The following is a 25,473-nucleotide window of genomic DNA, read 5'->3' as shown; positions in this document are numbered from 1 at the left end:
TCAATCTTCACGCATGGAGGTGGAGACTGGACAGGTTCGGGTGGAGGACCGTCCCCTGCTGTTGCGACAGAAGGTCCTCGGGATACCAGTACCTTCGTGCCCAATCCGGAGGCACCAAGATGACTTGGGCCGGTCGCGCCTGATCTTCAGCACTCTGGGCGGAAATGGTATAGGCGGAAAGGCGTACAACAGACCGCAAGTCCACTCGCGATGAAAAGCGTCCCCGAGCCGCCTTGGAAACTCCAACGCGCAGAACTGCTGACATTGCGCGTTCTCTTCGGTGGCGAATAGAGCTAACCAAGGCTCTCCCCACTGCCGAAAGAGGCCTTGCGCCACGTCCGAGTTGAGACGCCATTCGTGATCCATCATGCACCGGCGGCTGAGTTCGTCTGCTCTGGCGTTCAGAGAGCCAGCCAGATGGTGAACCACCAGGGTGATGCCCTGATGTTCCAGCCATGTCCAGAGGCGCAGAGCCTCCTGACAAAGGGTCCACGACCCCACCCCGCCCTGTTTGTTGCAATACCACATGGTGGTGGTGTTGTCCGTGAACACCTGCACCACACTTCCCCGGACAATGGGAAGGAATGCCTTCAGTGCAAGTCGGATCGCTGTCAGCTCCAAAAAGTTGATATAGAGCCGAGACTCCGCCGGAGGCCAGAGTCCTCTGATCTCCGCCTCCCCCATGTGGCCCCCCCATCCCAGGAGGGACGCATCCGTCACCACTACGTGCTCCCGGTGGGGTAGGGAGAGGGATCTGCTGCTGATCCAATCGCGGTTAGTGAGCCACCACTACAACTGCTTTGCGGTGCCCTCCGAGATCAAGACATGGTCGGACAGGTTGCCCCGATGCTGGGACCACTGAAACTTCAGGTCCCACTGCAGATCCCGCATTCGCCACCTGGCGTGATGCACTAACAGGATGCAGGAGGCCATCAGACCCAGAAGCCGCAGCACCAACCTGACCGAAACCCGGGATAGAGGCTGAAAGATGGGAATCAGAGTCTGAATATCCCGGACCCGCTGTTCCGGAGGATAAGCCCGGAACTGCGCTGAGTCCAGAACCGCCCTGATGAAAAGGAGCTTCTGCGAGGGACTCGGATGCGACTTCGGCACGTTGATGGAGAACCCCAGCAAATGCAGGAGGTCGGCCGTAGTCTGGAGGTGGGAGACAGCTTGCTGGGGCGAGCCCGCCTTCAACAGCCAGTCGTCGAGATAGGGGAAGACTGGAACCCCTGATGAGCTGCGACCACCGCCATCACTTTCGTGAACACCCGAGGGGCACTGGTGAGGCCGAAGGGGAGCACAGTAAACTGAAAATGCTCCTGACCAACCATGAAACGCAGGTAACGCCGGTGGGCCGGCAGGACGGGGATGTGAAAATAAGCGTCCTGCAAGTCCAACGCTACCATCCAGTCTCCAGGGTCTTGGGAAGCCAGAACCTGAGCTAAGGTGAGCATCTTGAACCTCTCCTTCCGGAGGAAGGCATTGACGCTCCTGAGGTCCAAGATAGGGCGTAGGCCCCCTTTGCCCTTCTTGGGAACCAGAAAGTAGTGGGAATAACAACCACGGTCTACTTCTGAACCAGGAACGCGGTTGACGCCCCCTTTGGCCAAGAGGGCCACAACTTCCTCCCGTAGAAGATTCAAGTGATCCCCCGACATGCGTGGCACTGCGGTGGCATGGCTGGAGGGGTCGTCTTGAAGGGGAGGGAGTAGCCCCTTCGGATGATTTTCAGCACCCACCTGTCAGAACTGATGGAACGCCAGTGGAGCAGGTGATGGCGAACTCTGCCGCCCACTGGCGTGGAATGGGCCTGAAAGCACGGACTAGGAAGGCTTTGAGGCGGATGCTGCTGGGGTGGATGTGGATGGACCGGCACGTTGACCCCCTGTACCGCCTCGGCGGAATCCACGGCCGCGACCGTGTGGAGGATGGGTCTGCGGCCTGTGGCTAGGCGGATGTGAGGGGGCGCCCCTTCCTTGGCCACTAAAGGGGAGAAAAGCGTAAGTTTGCGAGCACGGGGCCGAGAGACCCAAGGACTTGGCCGTAGCCCTGGAGTCCTTAAAGCGCTCCAGCGCACTGTCCGCTTTGTCGTCAAAGAGGCGATTGCCATCAAAGAGCATGTCCATGAGGGTGCTCTGGACATCCCCGGAAAAAGACGTGGACCGCAACCAGGCGTGACGACGAAGCGCCACTGTGGATGACATTGCCCTGCCAAGCGAGTCCGTCGTGTCCAAACCACATGGGATGGCATACTGCGCTGCGTCCCACCCATCGGCAAGAGCCTGGGCGAGCCGTGTCCGGGCCTCCTCCGGGCACAGGGGCAGCACGTCCTCCACCGTATCCCACAGAGAGTGGGAGTAACGGTCCAAGAGACAAGCGGTGTTAATAGACCGCAGCCCTAAACTAAGGGAGGAAAACAGCTTTTTGCCAAACTGCTCCAGTCTCTTGGATTCCGGATCCGGGGGAGCGGACGGGAAGGAGGTCTGGGAAGTAGAGGCCTTCATAACCAGGCTCTCAGGGGTGGGGTGTTGGGACAGAAAACTGGGGTCGCCTGGTGCAGGGCGGTGGTGTCGGGCCACGTTCCGATCCACAGGAGGTACTGTGGAGGGCTTGGACCAGGTGCCCTTGAGAACGTCTATCAGTGCTTCGCTAAACGGCAGCAGAGGCTCCGAGGAGCTTGCTGACGGTTGGAGCACTTCAGTGAGGAGGTTAGTCCTCACGCCCACAGTAGGCAGCTCCAGCCCGAGGGCTTCGGCCGCCTTACGCAACGCCACAGAAAAGGTAGCACCTTTCTCCGAAGCCACGGTCGGAGGAGAGATGAAGCCAGTGTCAGGGGAGGTGTCAAGGCCACTGGAATCCCCCAGCTCATCTGCCCAGTCCTGTGATAACTGGCCCTGGCGGGCCAGAGGGTCATCAGGCCCCTCCTAGTCGCCACCGTCATCCGATTCCTGATAAACAGGGGGAATGATCGGAGCCGGGCGGAAGATGAAATGGTCACCCATCGGCGTCGGGCCCGAACCGGGGCTGAACCGGGGAACGGCGTCGTCCGGAGACGGCACTGGGGGCAGAACCGGTGTCGACGCCGGCGGAGGAGGCGTCGTGAGGTCAACCGGCATCGACTGAGATCCAGGCCTGGATCCCATGGGGACCTGCGGCGTCGGGACCGAAGTCGACGACGGCGCCGGGGCCGGAGCTGCCGGCTCGCTAGGCCTCCCAGTCGAGCCTGCGGGGCCCGAAGGTGCACTGGCAGGCGTCAACGGCAGAGCCAGGCTCCTCATGGCTGAGAGGAAGGCACTGATCTCCGCCGGAATCGCGTCAGTCCCAGGGACCGGCGGGTATGGGGACGGACACGGCTCCGACGGAGCCGCGGGGGTGGTACCACCCGGACCCTAGACCGAGTCGCGCGACCAGCGAGGGGAGCCCGAAGAGTGATGTCGTCTCTTGGACTTCTTACTATGTTTCGACTTGGAACCCAACGAGCGGTGGTGGTGGCTGCGGCTCCGCGACCGGTCCTTCGACCTCCGCCTGGACCGGGACCGTGAACGGCACGGAGCCGAGTGTCGGAGCTCAAGAAGCTTGCGGGACCGCTCGCTCCAAGCCTTCGAGGTCAAGGCCCGGCAGTCGAGGCACGACTCCGCGTCGTGGTCGGCCCCAAAGGCAGTAAAGGCACTGGCGATGGTAGTCCGTTACCGACTTCAGTCGGTGACAGGAGTCACAGGCTTTAAAACCAGGCATCCTACCGGCACCAGTTCAAGTCGACGAGCAGACAAAAGAGTCCAAAAAGTTTTAGTCAACAAGTGACTAAAGGGGTAAGCTCTTCCCGGATCGGCGCTGTCTGGCGCGGAAAAAAGAAGAACTGATGTCAGAGCGCGAGGGCGGCGTCTAAGTACTCCGACAACGTCATTCCGGCGCATGACGCCGACGACGGACGCGTAGCCGCAGACGATGCCTAGCGATGCGCAAGGGGTATTGCTGACGAAAAATCTTTCCGGATCCAGCCTGACGCCTGGGGATATTCTAAGGTGAGGAATCTAACTAACGTTTTTCTTTCAGATGCCAGCACGTGCCTGCCCCAAAGACATGTGTATTTATGGGCCCAAACTGACTTGGAGGAAGCTGCAACTCCTGGAAGTGTGGTGGATCTGGGGGGGGACCGGCTTGTGAGTTGGAGCGGGTCCTCGGAGAATGGCTGTTGGGGCCCAAGGAGGAGAGTGAGCGAGTGTTAGGCCGCGATCTTGATTGCGTTGCTAGACTGCAGTTGTCACCATATTAATTTTTGCTTACTGAGTATTTCCCTCCCTCCTTTCTCTCTCTAACCTTGCTTCCTTGTTGACGCACAATACAAATTCTTGGTATCCTCAAATATGTAACCCCGAACTCAGTCTTAACCCCAATTGTTGTATACTGTTCTGTCATCTCGTTTGAAACTCAATAAAAATAACTAACAAAAATAAATCTAGTCGGGGGCGTGGCCAAGCACCGATCCATGGTGGCTGCTGGTTAGATGACCTCCGTCCACAAACACCTTCGCCACAACGATCCGGCACATAAATCCGGTCTAACTGCTCAAAATCTTGCACCGGAACTTCAGCTGAGTCCGCCGCTACCTTCCTCGCGGCCGTGTGCCCAAACAATCCGAAGAAACGGCGAAGTCCATCAGCGGCCTCCTTGAGCTTTGCAGCCGGGCAGTGAAGTTGAGGGGGCAGCCGACGACGTGACTACGCCCGGTGGCACCGGCCGAGAGCTTCAAGGGACTTGAACCGCGGGGTCGGTGCAGTCGTGTGGGCTCCACTCACGGCCGCGGCGCGCTCTTGCCCTATCACACGGTACTGCAGCCCATCAATCTAGCGCCGCCACCTGCACCCCTGGGGGGCTCACTCCGACACCGGTGACATCCGGCCAAATCAGCCCATCCGGGCGAATATCCCCGACCTGGCACCAGACCTCCGTGACCGCTTCAAGCTGCAGCAATGCTCCCACCCAGGGGGGGGCTGGAGGGACCTTCATAGTACACAATCAGTGTGCATGCCCAGTGGAGCTGGGAAGGAGAGTGCTGATGAGCGAATGTGAGAATTGAAAGAACCCCAGAAACCTACTCCAATCCGTGGCCAGAATCAAGTGCGCAGAGAGGCCTGCAAGTGGAGACTGCAGACCCGGCTGAACTGACTACGTCAACTCGTTGTGGCTGGCGGTGGGGACCCCATCTCATTGAAATTGCTGGTTTAGAGGGCGTGAGAGAGGGCTAAGACTATCTGCTGGCGAGTTGCTGCTAAGAGGGACTGGGGATCGCGACGGGGGCTGCCTGTGACAACATCTGGGTCGACACTGTTCTCAAATATTATGTCGGGCTCGAAGGGTTCCAGACTGGTCCAGCAGAACAAATTGGATCGCTACACGTGCCCGAAGGCCTCACCACACGACCAGCGGACCAAAGACAAGACGGGCAGTGGAACTGAAGACAACCCCGCGGAGCTCACACTCAAGGACGTCATGGAGGCCATCTCTGGCATCTCTGGCATGAGGTCGTTCCTGGAGCAGAGAATGGATGTGATATCCACGGACGTCACATTGATACGAGCAGACCTGTCGAAGATAAATGAAAAGGTCAAGCAACTGGAGATCACTGCTACGAGCCTAGTAGACAACACCTCCCAGTTGCAGATCGAGATACGCAAGTTAAAAACCTTTCGCAAGTTCGCTGAAGGTAAAGTTGACGATTACGAGGGATGGACCCGTCATAATAATGTGCGCATTTTGGGAGTGCCGGAGCGCACGGAGGGGCAGGCCCCGGACTTGTTTGTCGAAGACCTCATACTCACCCACCTCCAGCCCAAAGGCCTGTCGAAATTCTTTGTGGCAGAAAGGGCGCACAGGGTCCCTGGGGGACGGCCAAAGCCCGGAGCTCCCCCGCGGCCAATGTTTGCACGAGTGTTGAACTACAGCGACAGAGACGTGATCCTTCAGAACGCCAGGACAAGCCCACCACTCAAGTACGAAAATGCCACGATCTCCTTCTTCCCAGACTTTACACAGGCAGTCCAGCGGCAACGCTTTCTAGAGGTAAAGAGGACACTCAGATACAGAGGACTGAAATATGCCATGCTGTTCCCCTCACAGCTATGGGTGGAGAGAGATGGTATAGCATGGTTTTTCGATACCCTGGAATCGGCATCAGACTGGCTGGAGAATCAGCGGGGGGTCAGGGAGCGAGACCTCGGCTCTTCGGACTAGAGCACTATGCTGGACATAACATAGCTGCCAGACTGGGGATCTATGCACCTTTCGAGGCAATACTATGGCCCCCGGTGTCGACGAGGGCCTCAGGTATTAGGTCGTGGTGGGGATATTGTTTTGAAGGGTTCCTCAGTAATTAGTGAGGCACAGATTTTGGGACTCATCATCTTGCAGAGCAGTAGAGACATTATTTGCATTTTCGGGGGGGAGAGAGGAAGGGAGCGGCTCTTTCACACCCACGTTACTACTTTTAGTTTTCAGTTGGGCGACAGGCACTCTGCGAGTTAGAAGTATGGGCAGTTTGAAGCCCAAAGAGCAGGGGGGCAGGGAGGGGGGCTATTGGGTTCGGGGTAATGTTGTTTGGTTTGTTCTGAATCAGCACGGGTAATGTCGATAAATGGGGGGGGGTGATGGCTATGGACTACTTGAATGCACGTGCACGAGGACTGCAATCTTAAGGTATTGAGCTGGAATGTAAACGGGCCGCGGGACAAGGTCAAGCGCTGTGTGAACAATACAACAGGAGACAAGCGCCGGATGTGGTACTTCTCCAGGCATAACGGGACAATGGGACAACGTACAGTCACCTGCTTGTCAATCTACGTTCCGCCTGGTCTACAGGCTCACACATTCAAGGAACTTGGGACGGTGCTACTCTCACTGCCGGAAAGCTTGCCGCTGATGGGAGGAGACTTTAACTTGTGGTCTCTGGAGTGTTAGATAGGTATCCTCCACGAGCGACTGGCATGGGTGCAAGATAGCTACCAGACTTTCTGGAGGCACTTGGTTTAGACGATGCCTGGAGAGCATTTCACCCGGACAGTTTCCAACACACATTCTATTCCAGGGCACATATTAGTTTCTCACAAATTGACTATGTCGTCGTCCCCTCCACACAACTCACATTTATCCGTGAAATAAGACATCTGCCAAGAGGTATTTCCGACCATTCCCCTGTCTGGACACATGTAGTGTTGGGCGGGTGGGGGGAGGGGGAGGGCAGAGTGGCCCCTATCAACCCATGGCACCTCCGAGACCCTGCAATACGCAAGGCCCTAATATAGGCGATAGATCACTATTTCCAAGAAAATGAGGGCACAGTTGACTCCTCACAGCTCCTCATAGCTCCGTTATGATCGTAACTTAATCCCGGCCCTACAAAGGTTGAAACGAGACGCTGCAGCGTGGAGGGCGCTCCCTCTCTCACTATTGGGAAGAACAGCACTCTTCAAGATGATGTCTCTGCCTCGCTTTCTGAATGTACTACAGAACTTCCCAGATCCGATACCTGCCAGCTACTTCTAAGAAATCTAGGGCATGCAGAGGGATCTGTTATGGGATGGAAAGCCTAGGATAGCATTCCACAAACTTACCCTTAGCTTGTACGATGGTGGTATCAGTCTCCCCGACATCAGAAAATACTATTGGGCGGCGCATCTCGCGGCTATCAATCACTGTACATACCGAAGACTAGATGAACCGAGCTACGCAATGGACCGATGGGTGCTCCCGGGGGGAAATTACTACAGAGCCCTATACTCCAGACCAAAGCGTTTCCCCCTGACTGGGCCAAAGAAGCATTCGGTGGAGGTCTTGCACACCGCCACCAAAAGTCTGGGTTGGGAACGGAAAATGACGGCAGCCACGTCGCTCTGGGACTCCGAGATCCTAGGTGATCTTTGGCAGTCAAAGGGATTCGACAAGTGGGACCTTATCGGGATCTCAACCATTGGGGATTTGTGGGTTGGGGGGGAGGTGGTGTCCTTTTCTTATTTACAACAGAAATATGAGCTAGCAAACACAGAACATTTTCGATATCTCCAGATCCGCCATGCATTTCAGGCACATATACCCTCAGGCTTCTCGCTTCCAGACTATACTCTCTCGAGGACAGACTGCTTGACGGCTACCTACCAGTTAAAACGACATCCCTCACCTATAAAAAGCTAATCAATAACGTAGCTGAACTCCTACAGGGACTCAGGGCAAAGCGGGAGAGGGACGGTTTTGAGCTAGACGACGAGGAGTGGCAGGAGGCCTTATCCTCCCCGAAGGAAGTGGCCATCTCAGCCAGGCTGAGACTTGTCCAGCTTAAAATTCTCCACAGAGTGTATGTCACTTGGCCCTGTCTGGTTTGAATGGGGAGGGATGAGGGGGGTGAATGCAGGCGTCAGTGCGGATTGGAGAGAACGTTCATGCATATAATATGGGAGTGTGATCTAATTCGGAGATACTGGCGTCAGATCCACACGTTGATGAGCGAAGTATTGAGGTTAGACATATGCCTTGAGGCGAAGAGATGCTTATTGAACGTGTGGGAACCTACGGATGTGGGAAGGATGGGCAGGAACTGGGTGACATTGGGACTAATGGTGGCTAAAAGAAATATAGCTCAACAATGGGTTGGCACCCAGACCCCTACCCTCACGGACTGGGAGAAAAACATGGACTGGTGCATGTTCATGGAAAAGACTGTCCATGTTGCAAGGGGGAGCCCGAAGAAGTGGTCGTTGGTTTGGGGGGCCTGGAACTCATACCGTGGAGAGATTTGTACTCCAGCTCGTAGCATCGACCTAGATGACCAGGCCACACCTTGATTTGTTAAAACCGTGCCGTAGAGATATATATTCGATTGCAATTCTAACTTACCAAATGTAATTGTGCAACCTTCTCCCACGTATAATGTGTAAGTACGCCTTGTGCATCTGTGCTGATTTTTGTTTGTTTTTCATTAATAAAAAGAAATTTAAAAAAAATCTAGTCTAGTCCCTTGGAAGTGTATATACAATGCTGCTACAGCAGAAATCCACACATCAATGCAGTTGCACCGCTCAGAACTGGTACATCTCCCGCAATGAGTGCACATTACTGCTCCTGCAAGTATCAAGGACATCACATCGCCTCCACTCCCAACGCATCCTCGACTTTGCCCGGCTCGAAGCCGACGAATCGCCTTCCTACTGCTGTCCGGCAATGACGCATTGCCCCTTTGCTTCTTGCATCCTGGCTCTGTCAACAACGCAACTAAGGTACTTTGCAGCGCTTCAAACCTGAACCCTGTAGCCGGCCCACACTCCATAGTGGACGGACTGAAACTTTGACTTTGCCCCGGTCTAGGGCGACCAGATAGCCCTGTTTGGTGCTTTATGATTTTAGGCACCATAATTCAATATATTGTTTTTAAAACTCTGGTTCTACTTATTGGATGTTTGCCTGTTTGCTCTTGTTTTGTTTGTTACATTAATCTCTATTTTTCTAACCAGGTGTGGTATCTATTTTGTGGTGTTTTCACTGTTTGAAGTGTTGCACAAAAACCTTACACATTGCCTTTTAAGTTGAGCTTGACTGCTCTGTGACAAGCTACCGGGGGCTGAGCACGGGAAAATTTACAGTGTGTCTGTTAAGTACCCAGACTAGGATTGTGGTTCCTGCTTGGACAGGGTGCATACCTCTGCCAACCAGAAACCCAATTTCTAACACTTGCAAAATCTATATCTCTGGTACCGTCTGGTGGACCTTTTCCGATCTAGTGTCTACAATCTTATAACAATGACATTGTAGTAGTTTTGAACTGTGACTCTTTTGCTCAAGGGTTGTGAAAAATGTAGTCTTTGGTATTTATTTCTCTAATGTCTGCTGTTAATAAAGTGAAGACGGAATAGCATAATCCTCACCTCTGCAACCTTAATAGAATTAAAATGTTCTGTTACAATAGCTAGGAAATATTTCATTCAGGCTCACTTTACTGTTGAAAGTATGGACTGCCAGACTCTTGAGTAGGATGATGCATCACAAAATCAGGGGCACCCCGTGCCAGGCCGTGAAGCCTGGCCACCTCCTGTTCACTTGTGGGTTAAGAGCAAGGCGTACACCAGGTGCCCCCAGAGTATCAAAAATGGCTTTGTTAAATGTGAGCATTGACTCAGAGAAAGCAGGCCAAGGCAGCAAGACTGCCACAAGGATATTGGTTTAACCTCAACACTATGGAATTCCAATAAACTGAGTTTCAATGACTTATACTGCATAGAGCACATCTTGGATATTTTTTCTGTTCAAATAGGTTGAAAGTTACCAAAAATGAAAAAGGCACAAATGTTTACTATCTACAGCAGAATAAGTACAATAACTTCCAAAATGAACAAATATATTCAACTGAATCTCACAATTCCGGTGCAGGCAATAGCAACAAGTATCCGATATCGACCCTTTTCGACTTTATAGGACATGGCAATAATGGCCACCAGGATTGCCCTAGCTCAAACAAAAACTCCTCGTGGTCATGAGAATGGTATTTTAATTATATGTCAAACATGCTGCCTGCCGCAACAAGCATCCTGCTAAGCCCTAACGTTTTGGGCACTGGACCAGCTCCCCTTTAATATTAGGAGATTAAATGCTTTGAGCTGCAAAGTAGGACTACGCTTCACAAGACACCCATTTGCAGATAACTTCCTTCATATAGTACAAACATGACCATTATGCAGTATTGTAATGCTTTTCTCTGCATTTGTACGCTATGTCATGTTCAGATTGCATGAAAGAGTCTTTTGCGTTAAATATTCTTAATAAAATGAAACCCTAGAATAAAATGTATATAATCCTTGGTTATATGGAAAAGAACAATAAAGGAATTGCTATGCTAATATTGTGAACTAGAACATCTGTCTATTTGTTTTATACAGGCAAGAGGAGATCACTGCTTCTCTTTTTGCTTCATTTCTTACAGCAACACTTGTAGAACTATCCATTGGTAATGTACACATGCAGGCGGACTACCAAAATAATAATGTTGACCCTTTATAACGGGCCCTCAAATGTGGGGCTCTTCAGCTGAAACTCTCAAATCGAAGCCAACTACAAACATATATAATCAAAATGATAAATGCTAAAACTCTTTACTGTTTTATCTCACCAAATGGTGGCCCTCGGGTTTCAGCCCTTCCAGTCAGCAATGGAGTACACAGCAGCTGGAATTGCTTTTATCTATTTACCAATCCATCTATACATACATGTATATAGATATGCACAGATACAAACGCAAAGAGCTGTTCAATATTCAAGAGGATGAACGTATCAAATAGTTAAGGGGAAAAAGATAGTAAAATAGGAAGCAGAGGGTGAAAACAAGTAGAAGTTCTTGCTTAGAACATGTTGTACCATACAGAAAGAAAAAAGGTACAAATAAGTCTTACAAATCTGCATTTTCTGCATGGTCACCGCAGATTTTTCGCATTTTTCTGGAACCGATTTTTGCTGATTTCTGAACTCTGTGTACCCCTGTGAAACAGGAGTAAGATGCCTTTTCTCCCCCTTTAAACACGGTTAACTTGGCTTACCCCTGATTGACATTTAACTTGCCTATAAGTCCCTAGTATATGGCGTATGGAATACAATCAGGGTCTGGACGTTAAATGCCACGTGCGTACTGCAGCAGAAAATACAAGTGACTCCACAAGGATGACCTGTAAAGCATGGCTTTAGGCCTACCATGTGAAGTCTGACTACAGCAGCCTAAAAACCTACAGGGCCACATGCATCCTTTTGTTACTCATGTCCTTTGTGTTTTTTTTAAATAAATAATGACTATTTCTCAAGACTTGTTTAGTCAAAGGGGCACGGTCCTCACTCTATAATGCTTGTGACGTTGTCTGCCTATTTAGGAGCCCAGCATGTGTGTTCAGCATCTCTCTCCTCACTCAACTGATAACAACCAAAACTGTGACATTTACATGCTTCCAAGTTCAAGGCAGTCAAATTGTAAATTTACTTTGTGATATAGGTTGTACGTGTGAGTTTAAGAAGACGTAATGCCTTAACCCCACCAGAAAATGCCCCCTTGTCCAGCAGGGGGGGGGGGGCTTGAATGTGATAATAAAGGCAAACACAGGCCTGCTCCCTCTTGTACCCAGGACAAAGAAGTGGATGATAATGGTACTTTTGGCTGACCTCCTGTGTGGCTACAAGAAGCCATGCTGAAAGTGGTCTTGCAGACAATAGTACTAACTGGACCTGGATGGGAAATTGCTAGTGGCCGCTGATGACTGAGGACTGGCCTCTGAGTGCTGTCTCTGTGGTCCTGGGAGCCTTAGAAATGTTCCAAAGGAGCAGGTCCAGAAACCCCAAAAGGTTCAGACTTTTGGACTTCCAAGACCTCCGGAACAGTCAGGGAGACATTGCAGAAAACGGTATTCGATTTTGATGCACCTTATTTGGATACAGCTTCAGGCTTGCACCATCAGAAAATTTTGAGTTCCATATAAAAGACTAAGTCATAAGGTAATATCTTAGACCGGAAAGAACCTACTTGGTGCATCAAACCGGCGCTTCATCACGGTCAGCCTGAACTCTTGTCTAGGTCCTGGCCGAGTGCTTCCGCGATCATTGGCATCTTTTGCTGCTGCTTTGACTTAAAAATTCAAACAATCACATCTCTGGTACCTTTTTTTTGGAATGTTGTTGCTTGGAATCATTTTGTTTAAAACATTTTAATACAGTGTGGGATTTTTGTTGCTTGGTGTTTTGTCTATATTACTGTCTTTGTACTGAATAAATACTTTACACATTGTTCTAAATTATACATGTCTACTCTGTGGCATAGCTAGCAGGAGATTGAGCCCAGGTTAATTTAGTGACTTTGGGATTTATTCTAACAAGGTAGCATCATTATTCCATCAGGTGGGAAACTGCCCACACCATAATCCCGTTTTTTACATTGGTAGCAGCAGCAATATCTAGGACTTGTGTTTTGCAGTACAATGCTTTAACTTGAAATTAAACATACCCCTTTAAATTGACTTTAAATCACTTTTTATTTTTCCTAAATTCATTTCTGCAATCAATTTTTGCACCTTAAGTCTTTGGGAAACATGGGGGTGGATCTGGCTAATATGGACAGCCTAAGCCTGGCAAGGTTGAGGAGCATGTGCAGTGAGGGCTGAAGTTGAGCACGGAATACAAGACGGAGGATTACAACATTGCCATCAGTGCCTGGCAAAGAGGCCTGTCAGCTACAGTCCACCTCGGAGAAGAATGAGATTGAAGTCGAAGAGGCTCCAGTGCCAGAGGAAGATTCTCCCTAAGGAGAAGCATCACCTGTGTTGTCCAGGACAGATATCAGTGAGTCCTCTCTCAGTTTGTCCCTATCAGGACTGGAGGGCAGGAAGGCTGAGAGGGCCTTGAAATCGCAGCAGCTACTTTTGCCCATGAGGAAACAAAGTTGGCCGTGGCTGCTGAGGAGAAAAAGTTGACATTGGCCTTAGAAGAGAAGAAAGCCCTGCTGGTCCACAAGAGGAGTCCACAAGCAAGATGACTTGAGGTATCAAATGGCATTCTAGTCCAATGATAATGATGGCAGCAATTCAAAACTAGGCGAGTTAAACAGAGTCCACATCCTGAAAGACCTGGTGCCTTTTTATGAGGTAGGGGATGACGCTGATAGATGGTTTGCAGCTTATGATGCTGACTTGCGTATGAAAGAGTCTCAGAAAAGGACATGCCCTTTATTGAGAGAGATCCATTATTGGCCCCAGAAGCAGCTGACCAGGTTAACTATGCTTCTATTAAATAGGTCCTCACACATAAGTTTAGTTTAATCCCTGAAAAGTATCGCCTGATGTTTGGGCTGCCCAGAAACAGTCGCACCAGTCTTTGGAGGATTTTATGAATTTGTCCAGTAAGGAACTGGATGGTTGGGTGAAGGTCAGTAAAGTAAAGAATTATGATGCGCTGTAAGGTTTTTACAGAGCTGCACCAGAATCTAATAGAGTCCAAGATCACCATCCCTAGGGAACCTAGAAAGGAAGAGGACCTCAGGCTCAGCAACACAGTGACCACGAAGGTACCAGGGGTGACCACAAGAAAGGTGAGTCAGGCCTCTGACAGAGGTAAAAAAGTAAGACCCCCTGTGAGCTCCAACCTTTTGACAGAGAGTTTTCAACCCACTTCACAGAAGTATGAAAATGGTAATGAATCCAGGGGATGAAGACACTCTTTGAGTGTGGCATGTGCTTTGATTTATATCAGTCAGGGCTCAGAAAGGGAGATGCCTAAAGCCACAGGAAGGAACTCAATAGTGGGCACACTATAGAGGTGGATAGTGTAGCGTTAGTGGGAGGCTATCCCCAAGTGAAGAAGGTAGAACATGCCCTACTGTCCATTTGTTGGGAGGTCGACCCAGCCGATAAGCTAGTAACCTTGAGAGTTCTAGGAAGTAATGTTAGAGAGTAACAGTAAATGTGTCCATCCTTCCCACCATCATACATGAACAACAAGGGCACAATGGTTACACCCGGAAACTAGACACTCCCATTTGTTACCCAATATTCCCGAACAGGCACACGTCTAAGCATACCCCATGCGAGAAGATAGGGGACTACTCGGTAGACACAAAGTTATCCGCCATATTACTGTGAACAATTAATGTTATGCAATGATTAAAGCTATTGTCTGAAGTACACCCTGTATGATAATTGTAAAATTCAATAAAAAGGTTTCCAAAAACAAAACAAAAAAAACTGTGAATGCGTCCATGGCACTGCTCTGCGGGGTATCTGTGCAGTTGGATCCTGGTGGTGGAAAGGCAGATCTTCCCAGAATAGTACCTGCAAGAAGAGGGCTGTAGGGTAAGGGATGTCAATGGGGGAGTGTGAACGGCCTATGGGTATGGACTCCCTAGACTGGCAGTCCTCCTCCCCACCTAATATAAAGGCCACTTTTTTTACAATCAGGATATATATGTCGTGTATTTCTGAAAGCCAGAAACAGGGTAAACAAGATGAAAAGACATACAATTAAATGTCCACATACCTGCTGTTTTCTACAAGATAATGCACAATTTTATCTAGTACTTTTTCTATGAGGGCAGTACGAATCCAAAGGTTCTTAATTGCTTGAGGAGAAAGGCTTGGTAGCTTCTGCAGTTTTCGTACGCTGTCCTGTATGCCTTGCATCTGATTTCTCCTAAAGAGTTAAAAACGTATATATTAGTCTTTCATAACATTATTTCAGGTGTTCAGCAACTAAAGGGATCACAATATAAAAAAGTATCATAAAGTTCAACATGTGTTGCATGTATTCTTGCAATTTCTCAAAGAGCTTTGTGCAATACAGCCTTCACTTACAAAATAACTGTGGGCCAATTTCATGCGTTTGATGTCTACCCCAATAACTTCATTAGATGTAAAAACGATGGAATGAGCCCTGTTTTATGGCCACTTTATGGCTCAGAGTCCCTGCACATACTACATATGTGTTTGATATTTGAAGTAAATACTATTATTCACTCTGTGCTTTATTCAGTCCATCCTATGCCAGCACTTGCTATTTCATACTCATTTAATATATTTTTGATAAATATATTGTTAAAGCTTTTGCATGGCCAATTGTACCTGTTTCCACCTTATCTGTACAAAGTCCATTTTATATTTTAATTGTGTGGCTTATTCTTTGATACTGAGATCTTCTGTTTAGCTCTTTTATGTGATGTATGTGTATTATAGTTTTCTTTGTACGTTGAATTATGGAAAAAGTTTTTGATGATAAAATACAAATGCTGTAGACATTTTAAAGATGCTATAGTACATAAAGGTGCTAAGTATTATCTTCTAAAAAGCTGTGATAACACAGTATCATACATCCTAGAAGACAGTCATTCTATTGGTATTTAAATCAGGAGTTTTGATGAGTTTAAATTCCTGAAAGCTGTTTTGCTGTATTTTATATGTTCTCATTTACCTACCTTATTTGCTTCATGGAAATATAAAAATACATCTTCAAGAACCCATGCTTCAAATCAGCAACACAAAATGTCCCCTACACTTCCAGTGAATATTTAAAAGGAGGAAAACTAGTTTGTACAAATTGTGATGCTAAGTTGGTGACTGAGCTAGAGTAATGGGACTTCATTTATTTTTGCAAGACTGATCTGTAAACGTCTGGAGATTAACAGAGCAGTACAGTCCAAGTTAGACTACTGTCATTAACTAATTTTACCTAAAGAACACAACGCAAGGTCTTCAAACCCACAGTTATTCATTTTGAGTATTCTGCAGTTTGTCCCTTAAAAAGCTTTGATGTAATGGGCATTTCTGTGCTCCTTGAAAACCACGAAGGATATAAAAATGCAATTAATATTCCCTTTAGAATGAAAGTCAGAGAACTCCAAGGTAGAGGGTGGGAAGCACTGCCAAATCAGGAACAATCGGATTTACTGATAATAATAATTTAGAATTATATCTGCCAAAATCCATGTAATCCTTGAGTAACTTTAATGACAACAACAGCATAAACTGAGAGTATGTGTTTCTCAGTTATTAAAATGCAAGGTTTCCAATGTAGTTTTAAACACAATTCTATATACCTATAAGAGGTGGGCATATATCCTTATAACGCCTTTGTTAATTCATTTCTGTCATATATAAAAAGCAAAGAGACAAGGGCGGAATGATATTGAAAAAACATATTTAGAAACATTTTGACACAGTGGTGTTCATTATTTATTTTATTTTAGATAGGGACAGAACATGTAAATTGGTCCCTGACCAAACACGTAGTAAGTATGATATTTCCACATTAACTTCACAAATCAGAGAATGTGTAATTCATATCCCAAAGAAATGTCATTTTTCTTATCCCTTCATAGATCACAAAGTAGACTTCATTATGTTTTTACAAGTAAAAACCTTGCAACTCGCTTAGTCAGATCCATCTTTATACTTATCATCCTCTTGCTGCTAGGATAATAGATTGAGAGGCAGCTAATAGATAATCCAACACGGTGAGAATGAACAGTCCTTTCTTTAGAGATTATACTTTCACTATGGAAAAACTACTTGTATTACTAAGACCTTCTTTAATAAATCCGCTCTGACTGTTCAATTGCTAATAGTTGGGAAGCATGCAAACTGCACTAGACGTGTTATCATTTTGACTGGTGCGGGAAATAAAACACTCACTAATGCAAAATGTAAGGGCTTTCCTAAATGTGTTACGGACTAAGGGCCAGATGTAATATTAACATCCGGGTCAACAAGCAGTCACCTCCAAAAGCTAACCATGTTAGATTACTTGGTCGAGTTTGCTGCGCGTTTGAAAGTGTTGCAGGGATTCTGCTTATGCGCAGAACTATGCGCAGGAACCCAGGCCCTCAGTGAATTGCGGTGTACCAAAAACTCACCTCAGAACCCAGAACCCCTATCCGGCCAGCATCAGTGTCCCATTCGTTATCCGAGATTTAGCTCGGCTGTCCCAATGTATAGACAACCCAGAACAAGCGACTTAGTATATTTCTCAGGAATGGTGGGAATCAGAAACACCTTTTCGTAATTATTCTCGTACCAGTCCACAACAGAATAAACAGAGACACGGGAAAAGTTTAAAGAGTTTATTTTATAAACCTCGTGTCCTAATATGCAGCAGTTTGGCTAACATTAGCAGACAAACGATTAAAATCAAAACCATCAGCATAGTTACAATACCATAGAAAATGAAAGGAGCAATCATAATAAAATGACAGTGGCTCTAGGCCACCTTCCTTTCTCTAACACACTAATAGTATTATTAGACTAATAAAAGGTCTCTAGGCTTGAATGGGGAACCCCATACCGTATAAATCAGCTCAGAGAGTTCACATCACAGGATCAGCTATGCTCTGCTCCTAGGAACGCTCTTCTTCCGAATGTGTTGAAAAACATGCAACACTGTAATATTAAAAGCATTCGACTTTCAGGTATTTGCAGCTGCGTGCGCATTATGGCTAAACTGGTGGGCCGATCAACCTGAACTCAACAACATGCACCGTCTAGCGATCCAGACTGTTTCTGTTACACTGTGTACAGACCAAGGTCGCTATTCACTGTTTAAGATGTTAACAACAGACAGTTCTCATGTGAAGCAAAGTCGAGTAAGCATTTCTCAATTCTAATAACATGTGACTACAGTGTCGTGTGCAAAAGCAGCAAAAGCGGCAAGATGGCTTTCTAACATCTAACGCGGTTATGCTAACTTAGCGTTGTACATAGGTAGATAACGATCATCACTACAAAGGACTGGTCCATGATAAACTTTGGCAGAAGCTGCAAAATTGGAATATCTCAAATAAATTGCTGAAAGCTATTGTGTCGTTTACACCAAGACATGGGTACGCATTAAGCTCTCAAAAATTCCAACAGACCGTGGGTTAAAACAGGGCTGTGTCCTTGCTCCTGTTTTAATCAACTGGTACACAGCTGACTTAGGCACTGCATGGTCAGGAACCAACTTGGCATCCCAGAGGATAGGACAAAATAATCTTTCTAATGCAGTATGTTGATGACGTTATCCCCCTAAAGCACACTAAGGCAAAACTCCAGAAGGCACAGGATGCCCTGAACAAATACAATGAAAAGAGCAATCTTGTGGCCAACTCAAGTAAAACTAAAGTGGTACTCTGCGGTAGCTATCCATACAAGAAGGCTAGGGTCACAGACGACTGACAGCGTCCAGACCTACAATTATCTTGGCGCATGGTTTATTGACACAGGGAAACCTACCACATCAACAAAAGATGAAGATAAGCAACCATATATGCCCTGTGCAAATAAAACTCCACCCTCCACAGTCCCACAACCAAAGCAATTCGAAGGATGATCAAAGTAAAACTTATGGCCACCGTTTATTATGGCCAGCAAGCAAATTCCGGCCTACTTGAAATGGAACTATATTAAATACAATGCATGGGGTACAAGTGAATCTTCCAACTACCACCACACACACACAACACACTGGTTTGCTTGGAATTCGGCCTAATATCACAAAAACTATATTATTTCTTCTGGATAATCAGCTCCTGAAGATTCAATGAAAGCGGTTTTAGAAACCATTTTTACCTCCGGGAATAACCCATGGCATAACTACCTTAACACAGCCACCGAAAAGTTAAATCTGGCCACAGAAAACTGGGGCTATGAGGCGATGTCCTACACTGCTGAAAATCTGCCATAAAAAGGCAGCTTCACCAGCTGTCAAGGCAATGGACCTCAAGGCTCTACTGGAGAAAGGTACACATGTTCCTCTGATACCATCATAGGCAACACGCAGTACTCAACCATACTTATTCCAAGCACTGGGAAAACGCAGCCTAAAACAAGTAATGTGGGCTAGATTAGTCCCTCTACCTAGAAAACAGCTGAATGTCAGCTGGAAATCCATCATTAATGTTATATGTTGCAGACTGTGTGACTATTAAAAAAGAGTCATACAACAAATTTATAAGAGGGTCAAGATAAGGGACTTGGTTTAAGGACTGAAACACCTCCAATCCCAAATAGACACAATGAAACCAGCAGAAGGTGCACAGTCCGTTTGCAGAACAGAATAGCAAAACAATGGTTATTGTAGAGAGATGCAAGAGATCCTACAAATAGTTGGGACAACCCCTCACAGGAGGTAGGAGTCCATCAGCCCACCCTTATTGGCGGAGCATCGTCATCTGGTACTCCTGGGACTCACTGTCTAGGCCCAAACTCGCAGATCCGCAAGGACTCTGCCTGGTGCACAGATCAGTGATACCCAGAAAGGAAATAAACTCCTGCCAGGGTGTGTACCCAAGTAGTCGAGGGCTCCAGTGGTGTGCAGTGCAAAAAAGTGATGTGGAGTTAAAAATGAATACTTGGTCAAAAAATATGTTTAATGTGGATCAACCAAGTTTCATGTCTAAAAGAACCTATAGTCTGTTATATATTTTTACAGGCTAATCTTTGGTTCGTGTGAAAGTGTGGTCGACATGTTTCAGCCGTTACGGTGACTTAACCCGGCTTTCATCAGGACCGAAAGAAAAAAGCTACTGCCAAACTAATTATAAAAGTGATAAAACTAAGCCCATACACCAAATGTGAGTGTGGGTTACCAGTGTGGCGATTGCCACCCTACCAGAAAAGGCTCAAACTTGAGCGTAAGAACAGTGTCTTCATTCCTGAAAAAGAAAAAATATGAACCTCATGCATATCAAAACACAACTACTGATTGCCAAACGGCAAAGCTGATTCAGCATCGCCCAGGTTAATAACTAAACTCAAAATGATGTTTTAAATACTAAATTTGTATAGAAAGATGAAAAAGACTTACCCAGCTTTATGTGGGAGAACAGCCTCACCTCACCCGGCTGACTGCTCGGAGAAGGAGGCACCGCTCTGTTTAGATGTGGAGAAATAAACCAGACAGATTGCCAATTGATACCCATCTGCTCAAAGCTCAACACACATATTTTAAACAAGTTAAAAAAGGAACCAAAATTGATTAAAAAAGTTCGAGACCTCGTGACCGCCCATATAAGTCTAGTATTGTTAAGGTGATGTCTTTTTAGAACAACCTATCAGACATCCAGTATGACCAAGCTCAAACATAACTATGAATGATTGTTTATTAAATAGATGAAAAGCTAACTCTAGTCATGGAGTCTGTCAGACCTTGTGACTAGGTCTGTGTTGTTAAATTAATGTCTCTTCAAAAACCTGTCAGGCATCCCGTATGACCAGGGACAGATATAACTATGAAAGATACTAACTCTAGTAATAGAATCTGTACCAGTAATCACCAACCAGTTCTATGTCAAGGAGTATATCCACCAATGAAGTGAGCACAAAGCGCACGCAGCCTGCCACCTTACCTGTCCGTCGATACCTCTGACTGACTCACAAGCTGTCTGGGAGGTATCGACAGGAAGGGGAGGCTGCTATTAGTAGCGCTCGTGTGAGACGCGTGCGTCTTGAATTGTAATCAGCTGTGTGTTCACATTCATAGAAACGGCGTCTATGCACAGTAGAGCGCATGCGCCTGAAGCGAATGCTGATCAAAACGCGCATGCGTTAGTGCTAGACACTACGTAGATGTACCGTGTCGGTGCGAGCTCGAATGTGTTGCAACATAGTAAAACGAAGCGAGTCACCATATAATAAGACCGCCAGCGTTTAAAGTGCGGTGTGGGGTATAAATAGCGTCACTAGTGGGGACCTCGTGTGTCTAGCGCGCATGCGTCGTGGAGTAGAAGAATCTACCCACGCATGCGCGAGGCAACGCAACACTCAAGGAGGATGGAAAGCCCAATCTTTAGTGCCGATCGATCGGAGCACTCGAGTGTAACTGATCTAGCGAGCATGCGTCGTGGGGTAATGGAATCTACCCATGCATGCGCGAGACACCGCAACAACCAGGGAGGATGGAGAGCCCACTCGAGTGTAACTGATCAGTAGTGTTAGAAAAAGTAGTCATGTCAACTTGCTACTTGATCAGGAGTTGGTTCAACAGTTTGAAGTTATTTGGACATAAATAAGTTAAGTCCTAGAAAAGGCACAAGGAGTGGTTGACCCACCATGACTGTGGGACAGTTGATAATGTATAATCCCTGCTTAGTTTCAAGTAGTGTCAGTGTGCCCTAGGCTCCAGAAAAAGATCTCGTGTTAAAATCGAGGTCGAGGTAGGTGGAACTGAAGCTAAACATATCCGCACGCTGTGGGGTGTTGTAATATTCCCACTCCCACTGATGAAGACATCTCATAGTGATAAAGTAACTGAACTGGGTCAAACATCAGTGTTTATTTGAATAATTAACACTGAGACAGTCTAACTGATTCAAGTGTAGACAGAAGCCCACGGTATGTTGTCGGTCAGTCCTTCGGTGTCAGTCTTCAACTTAAAAATCCATTGTTGTTCTTTGGAAAATAAGAACTGGGAGACGTCCGTTATGTGTTGAGGAATAAACGGGCGTTCGAGTACAAGCCACCTAAGATCCTCAGCCTTGTGTTTTTTGGCTAGGAAATGCTCCGTCATCCGGGTGGATTGTCTCATGCAGCGGATGGTACTCTTGTGCTCGCTTATGCGGAGCTTCACTTTGCGTGTGGTGTACCCTATGTAATGTAGGGTACACGGACACGTGATTCTGTAAATTACGCATTCTGAATTACAGTTCGTATGGTTGCGTAATATCCAGGGACGTTCTGTGCCTATGTCCACTGAGGTGGTCTTAATAGTTTGTGGACAGACGCTACACGTTCCGCAAGGGAAGTGGCCACGAACTGGAGGCAGTGACCACAAAGTGTTGGTCTCACCTGTGGGATGTGACATCGGTCTCGTATGGACCAGACTGTCGCGCAAACTGGGACCCCTCTTAAAGGCAAATAAGGGGGGCGAAATCTTGCCATCCGCTATGTTTAATATTTGCCAATGTCTCCGTACTGTTTTCTGTATTTGGCTGGACATAGTACAGAAAGTGGTGACAAATGTGAGTCTCTCATTGGTAGTCTTAGGCACGTCAGTGTCCAGTAGGGCATCACGATTGTTGTTTGACGCCCGTTTCCAGGCTTTTCGTACCAGACGTTTCGGATATTGCCGTGATTCTAGTTGTGTGGCAAGTGCCTCAGCATGTTTGTCGAACAATTGTCTGGTCGAGCAGTTCCTGCGAATCCGCAGAAACTGACCAACTGGAAGGTTCTCCCGGAGTGCCCTCGGATGGTGACTGTTAAAGGACAACAACGAGTTTCTGGACATGGGTTTCTTATATAGTTCAGAACTCAGTGAGTTATCGTGAACAAAGATAGAGATATCCAGGAAGGCCAAACGATGTTTGTTGTACTCGATGGTGAAGCGCAAATACGCGTTCTGTTGGTTTAACCATGAATGAAATGCATGAATTTCGTCGCCTGTGCCCCGCCAAACCACCAAGATGTCATCTATGTATCTCTTCCACAGCAACAGATGTTGACGGTATGGGTTGCTGTGGTTGAGTACAAAGTCCTGTTCAAATAGATGGACATAGAGGTTGGCGAGGCTAGGCGCGAAAACACTGCCCATCGATGTACCAGATGTCTGGAGGAAGATCTGATCCTCAAACTTGAAGTAGTTCTCCATCATGGCCAATCTGGCACAATCCATGATAAAAGGCACAGGGGTGATACTGTCCAGAGAACGTGCTTCCAAAAGGCCTCTGATGGCATCGAGGGTCTCTAGCTGCGGAATGCACGTATAAAGTGACTCTACGTCCAGGCTAGCCAAGAGATCGGTGTCAGAGTTGAACTCTACCTCAGGTAAGATTCGTAGAACGTCTGCCGTGTCTTTGAGATAAGTTGGCATCTCACTGACCATAGGTCGTAAAAACACGTCTACGAATTTAGACAGGGGTTCTAATAATGAACCGATCCCAGAGATAATGGGACGGCCAGGAGGCGGTCGTTGTTGTTTGTGAATTTTGGGGAGGCAGTAAAAGTAGGGCATCACTGGGTTGTTGGTCACCAGGAATTTAGCCTCATGTGAAGTTATCCATCCCTCTGCCTCCCCCTCCTCGACCAGCTGTTTGATCTCTCGAGAGAGTCTGGAGGTGGGATCTGACTCTAGGGCCCGGTAGGATTTAGAATCCGATAAGTGTCTAAGGCATTCAGCCCGATAGACGACAGTGTCCTGTAGGACTATCGCCCCGCCTTTATCTGCCGGTTTGATAGTGATCGACGTGTCTTTAGTAAGGTTCTTGAGGGCAGTCTTATCCTTCTTAGAGAAGTTAAAAAAGGCATGGGGACGACTGTCGTGCAAAGCCATCAGATCATGAACAACCGCTTTTTCAAAGGTAGAGACTTGTGTAGGGACCTGATGGGGTAGAGGGGTGAAAGTACTTTTCGGGCGAAGTCCAGTGTTCACAATATTGGTCTCGTTGTCTAGGGTTGGTGCTATAGGTTCTTTTTCTTTAAAAAAGAAATGCAACCGAATCTTCCTAAAGAATTTCTCCATTTCACATCTCAGGGTGAAAGGATCACCTGAGTGTGTGGGAACGAAACCCAAACCCCTATTGAGGACATTTTGTTCATCAATCGTGAGGGTTTTTGAACTGAGATTGACTACAAGGTCATCTACTCGCTGGTTGAATTGGTTGGTGGTTGTTGATTGCCCCGCCTGCTCCGAGTGTTGGGAAATGTTTGGTCTGGTTGCCAGTGGACCGTTGGAGTTCCTCTCCGTTTGCCTCTGCTGCGTCCCTGTCCCTGTTCTAAAAAAGACTGATTTGGGAAGAATTGCTGCTGAGGTGGATAGGTGTGCATATGTTGTGGAAAGGGAGGTGGTTGGTAACCCCAAGGACTTCTAGGACTTAACTTATTTATGTCCAAATAACTTCAAACTGTTGAACCAACTCCTGATCAAGTAGCAAGTTGACATGACTACTTTTTCTAACACTACTGATCAGTTACACTCGAGTGGGCTCTCCATCCTCCCTGGTTGTTGCGGTGTCTCGCGCATGCATGGGTAGATTCCATTACCCCACGACGCATGCTCGCTAGATCAGTTACACTCGAGTGCTCCGATCGATCGGCACTAAAGATTGGGCTTTCCATCCTCCTTGAGTGTTGCGTTGCCTCGCGCATGCGTGGGTAGATTCTACTACTCCACGACGCATGCGCGCTAGACACACGAGGTCCCCACTAGTGACGCTATTTATACCCCACACCGCACTTTAAACGCTGGCGGTCTTATTATATGGTGACTCGCTTCGTTTTACTATTTTGCAACACATTCGAGCTCGCACCGACACGGTACATCTACGTAGTGTCTAGCACTAACGCATGCGCGTTTTGATCAGCATTCGCTTCAGGCGCATGCGCTCTACTGTGCATAGACGCCGTTTCTATGAATGTGAACACACAGCTGATTACAATTCAAGACGCACGCGTCTCACATGAGCGCTACTAATAGCAGCCTCCCCTTCCTGTCGATACCTCCCAGACAGCTTGTGAGTCAGTCAGAGGTATCGACGGACAGGTAAGGTGGCAGGCTGCGTGCGCTTTGTGCTCACTTCATTGGTGGATATACTCCTTGACATAGAACTGGTTGGTGATTACTGGTACAGATTCTATTACTAGAGTTAGTATCTTTCATAGTTATATCTGTCCCTGGTCATACGGGATGCCTGACAGGTTTTTGAAGAGACATTAATTTAACAACACAGACCTAGTCACAAGGTCTGACAGACTCCATGACTAGAGTTAGCTTTTCATCTATTTAATAAACAATCATTCATAGTTATGTTTGAGCTTGGTCATACTGGATGTCTGATAGGTTGTTCTAAAAAGACATCACCTTAACAATACTAGACTTATATGGGCGGTCACGAGGTCTCGAACTTTTTTAATCAATTTTGGTTCCTTTTTTAACTTGTTTAAAATATGTGTGTTGAGCTTTGAGCAGATGGGTATCAATTGGCAATCTGTCTGGTTTATTTCTCCACAT

General features: G+C 47.3%; 1 protein-coding gene across 2 annotated transcripts in view; it reads right to left on the bottom strand.

The window, feature by feature from the left end:
• SGSM1 (small G protein signaling modulator 1) overlaps positions 1-25,473 on the bottom strand; it is a 1,300,548-nt gene that overhangs the window by 727,759 nt on the left and 547,316 nt on the right. For both annotated transcript variants that reach the window (XM_085636109.1, XM_085636110.1), the window contains exon 5: positions 15,043-15,195. In XM_085636109.1, coding sequence (XP_085492235.1) covers positions 15,043-15,195 — 153 coding nt within the window. The remainder of the gene's footprint in view (positions 1-15,042; positions 15,196-25,473) is intronic.

Source organism: Triturus cristatus, chromosome 11 (genome assembly GCF_964204655.1).
Source record: "Triturus cristatus chromosome 11, aTriCri1.1, whole genome shotgun sequence".
NCBI classification, from domain to species: Eukaryota; Metazoa; Chordata; class Amphibia; order Caudata; family Salamandridae; genus Triturus; species Triturus cristatus.
Note: the sequence above shows the minus strand (reverse complement) of the source record. Positions and strands in the feature narration are given on the sequence as shown.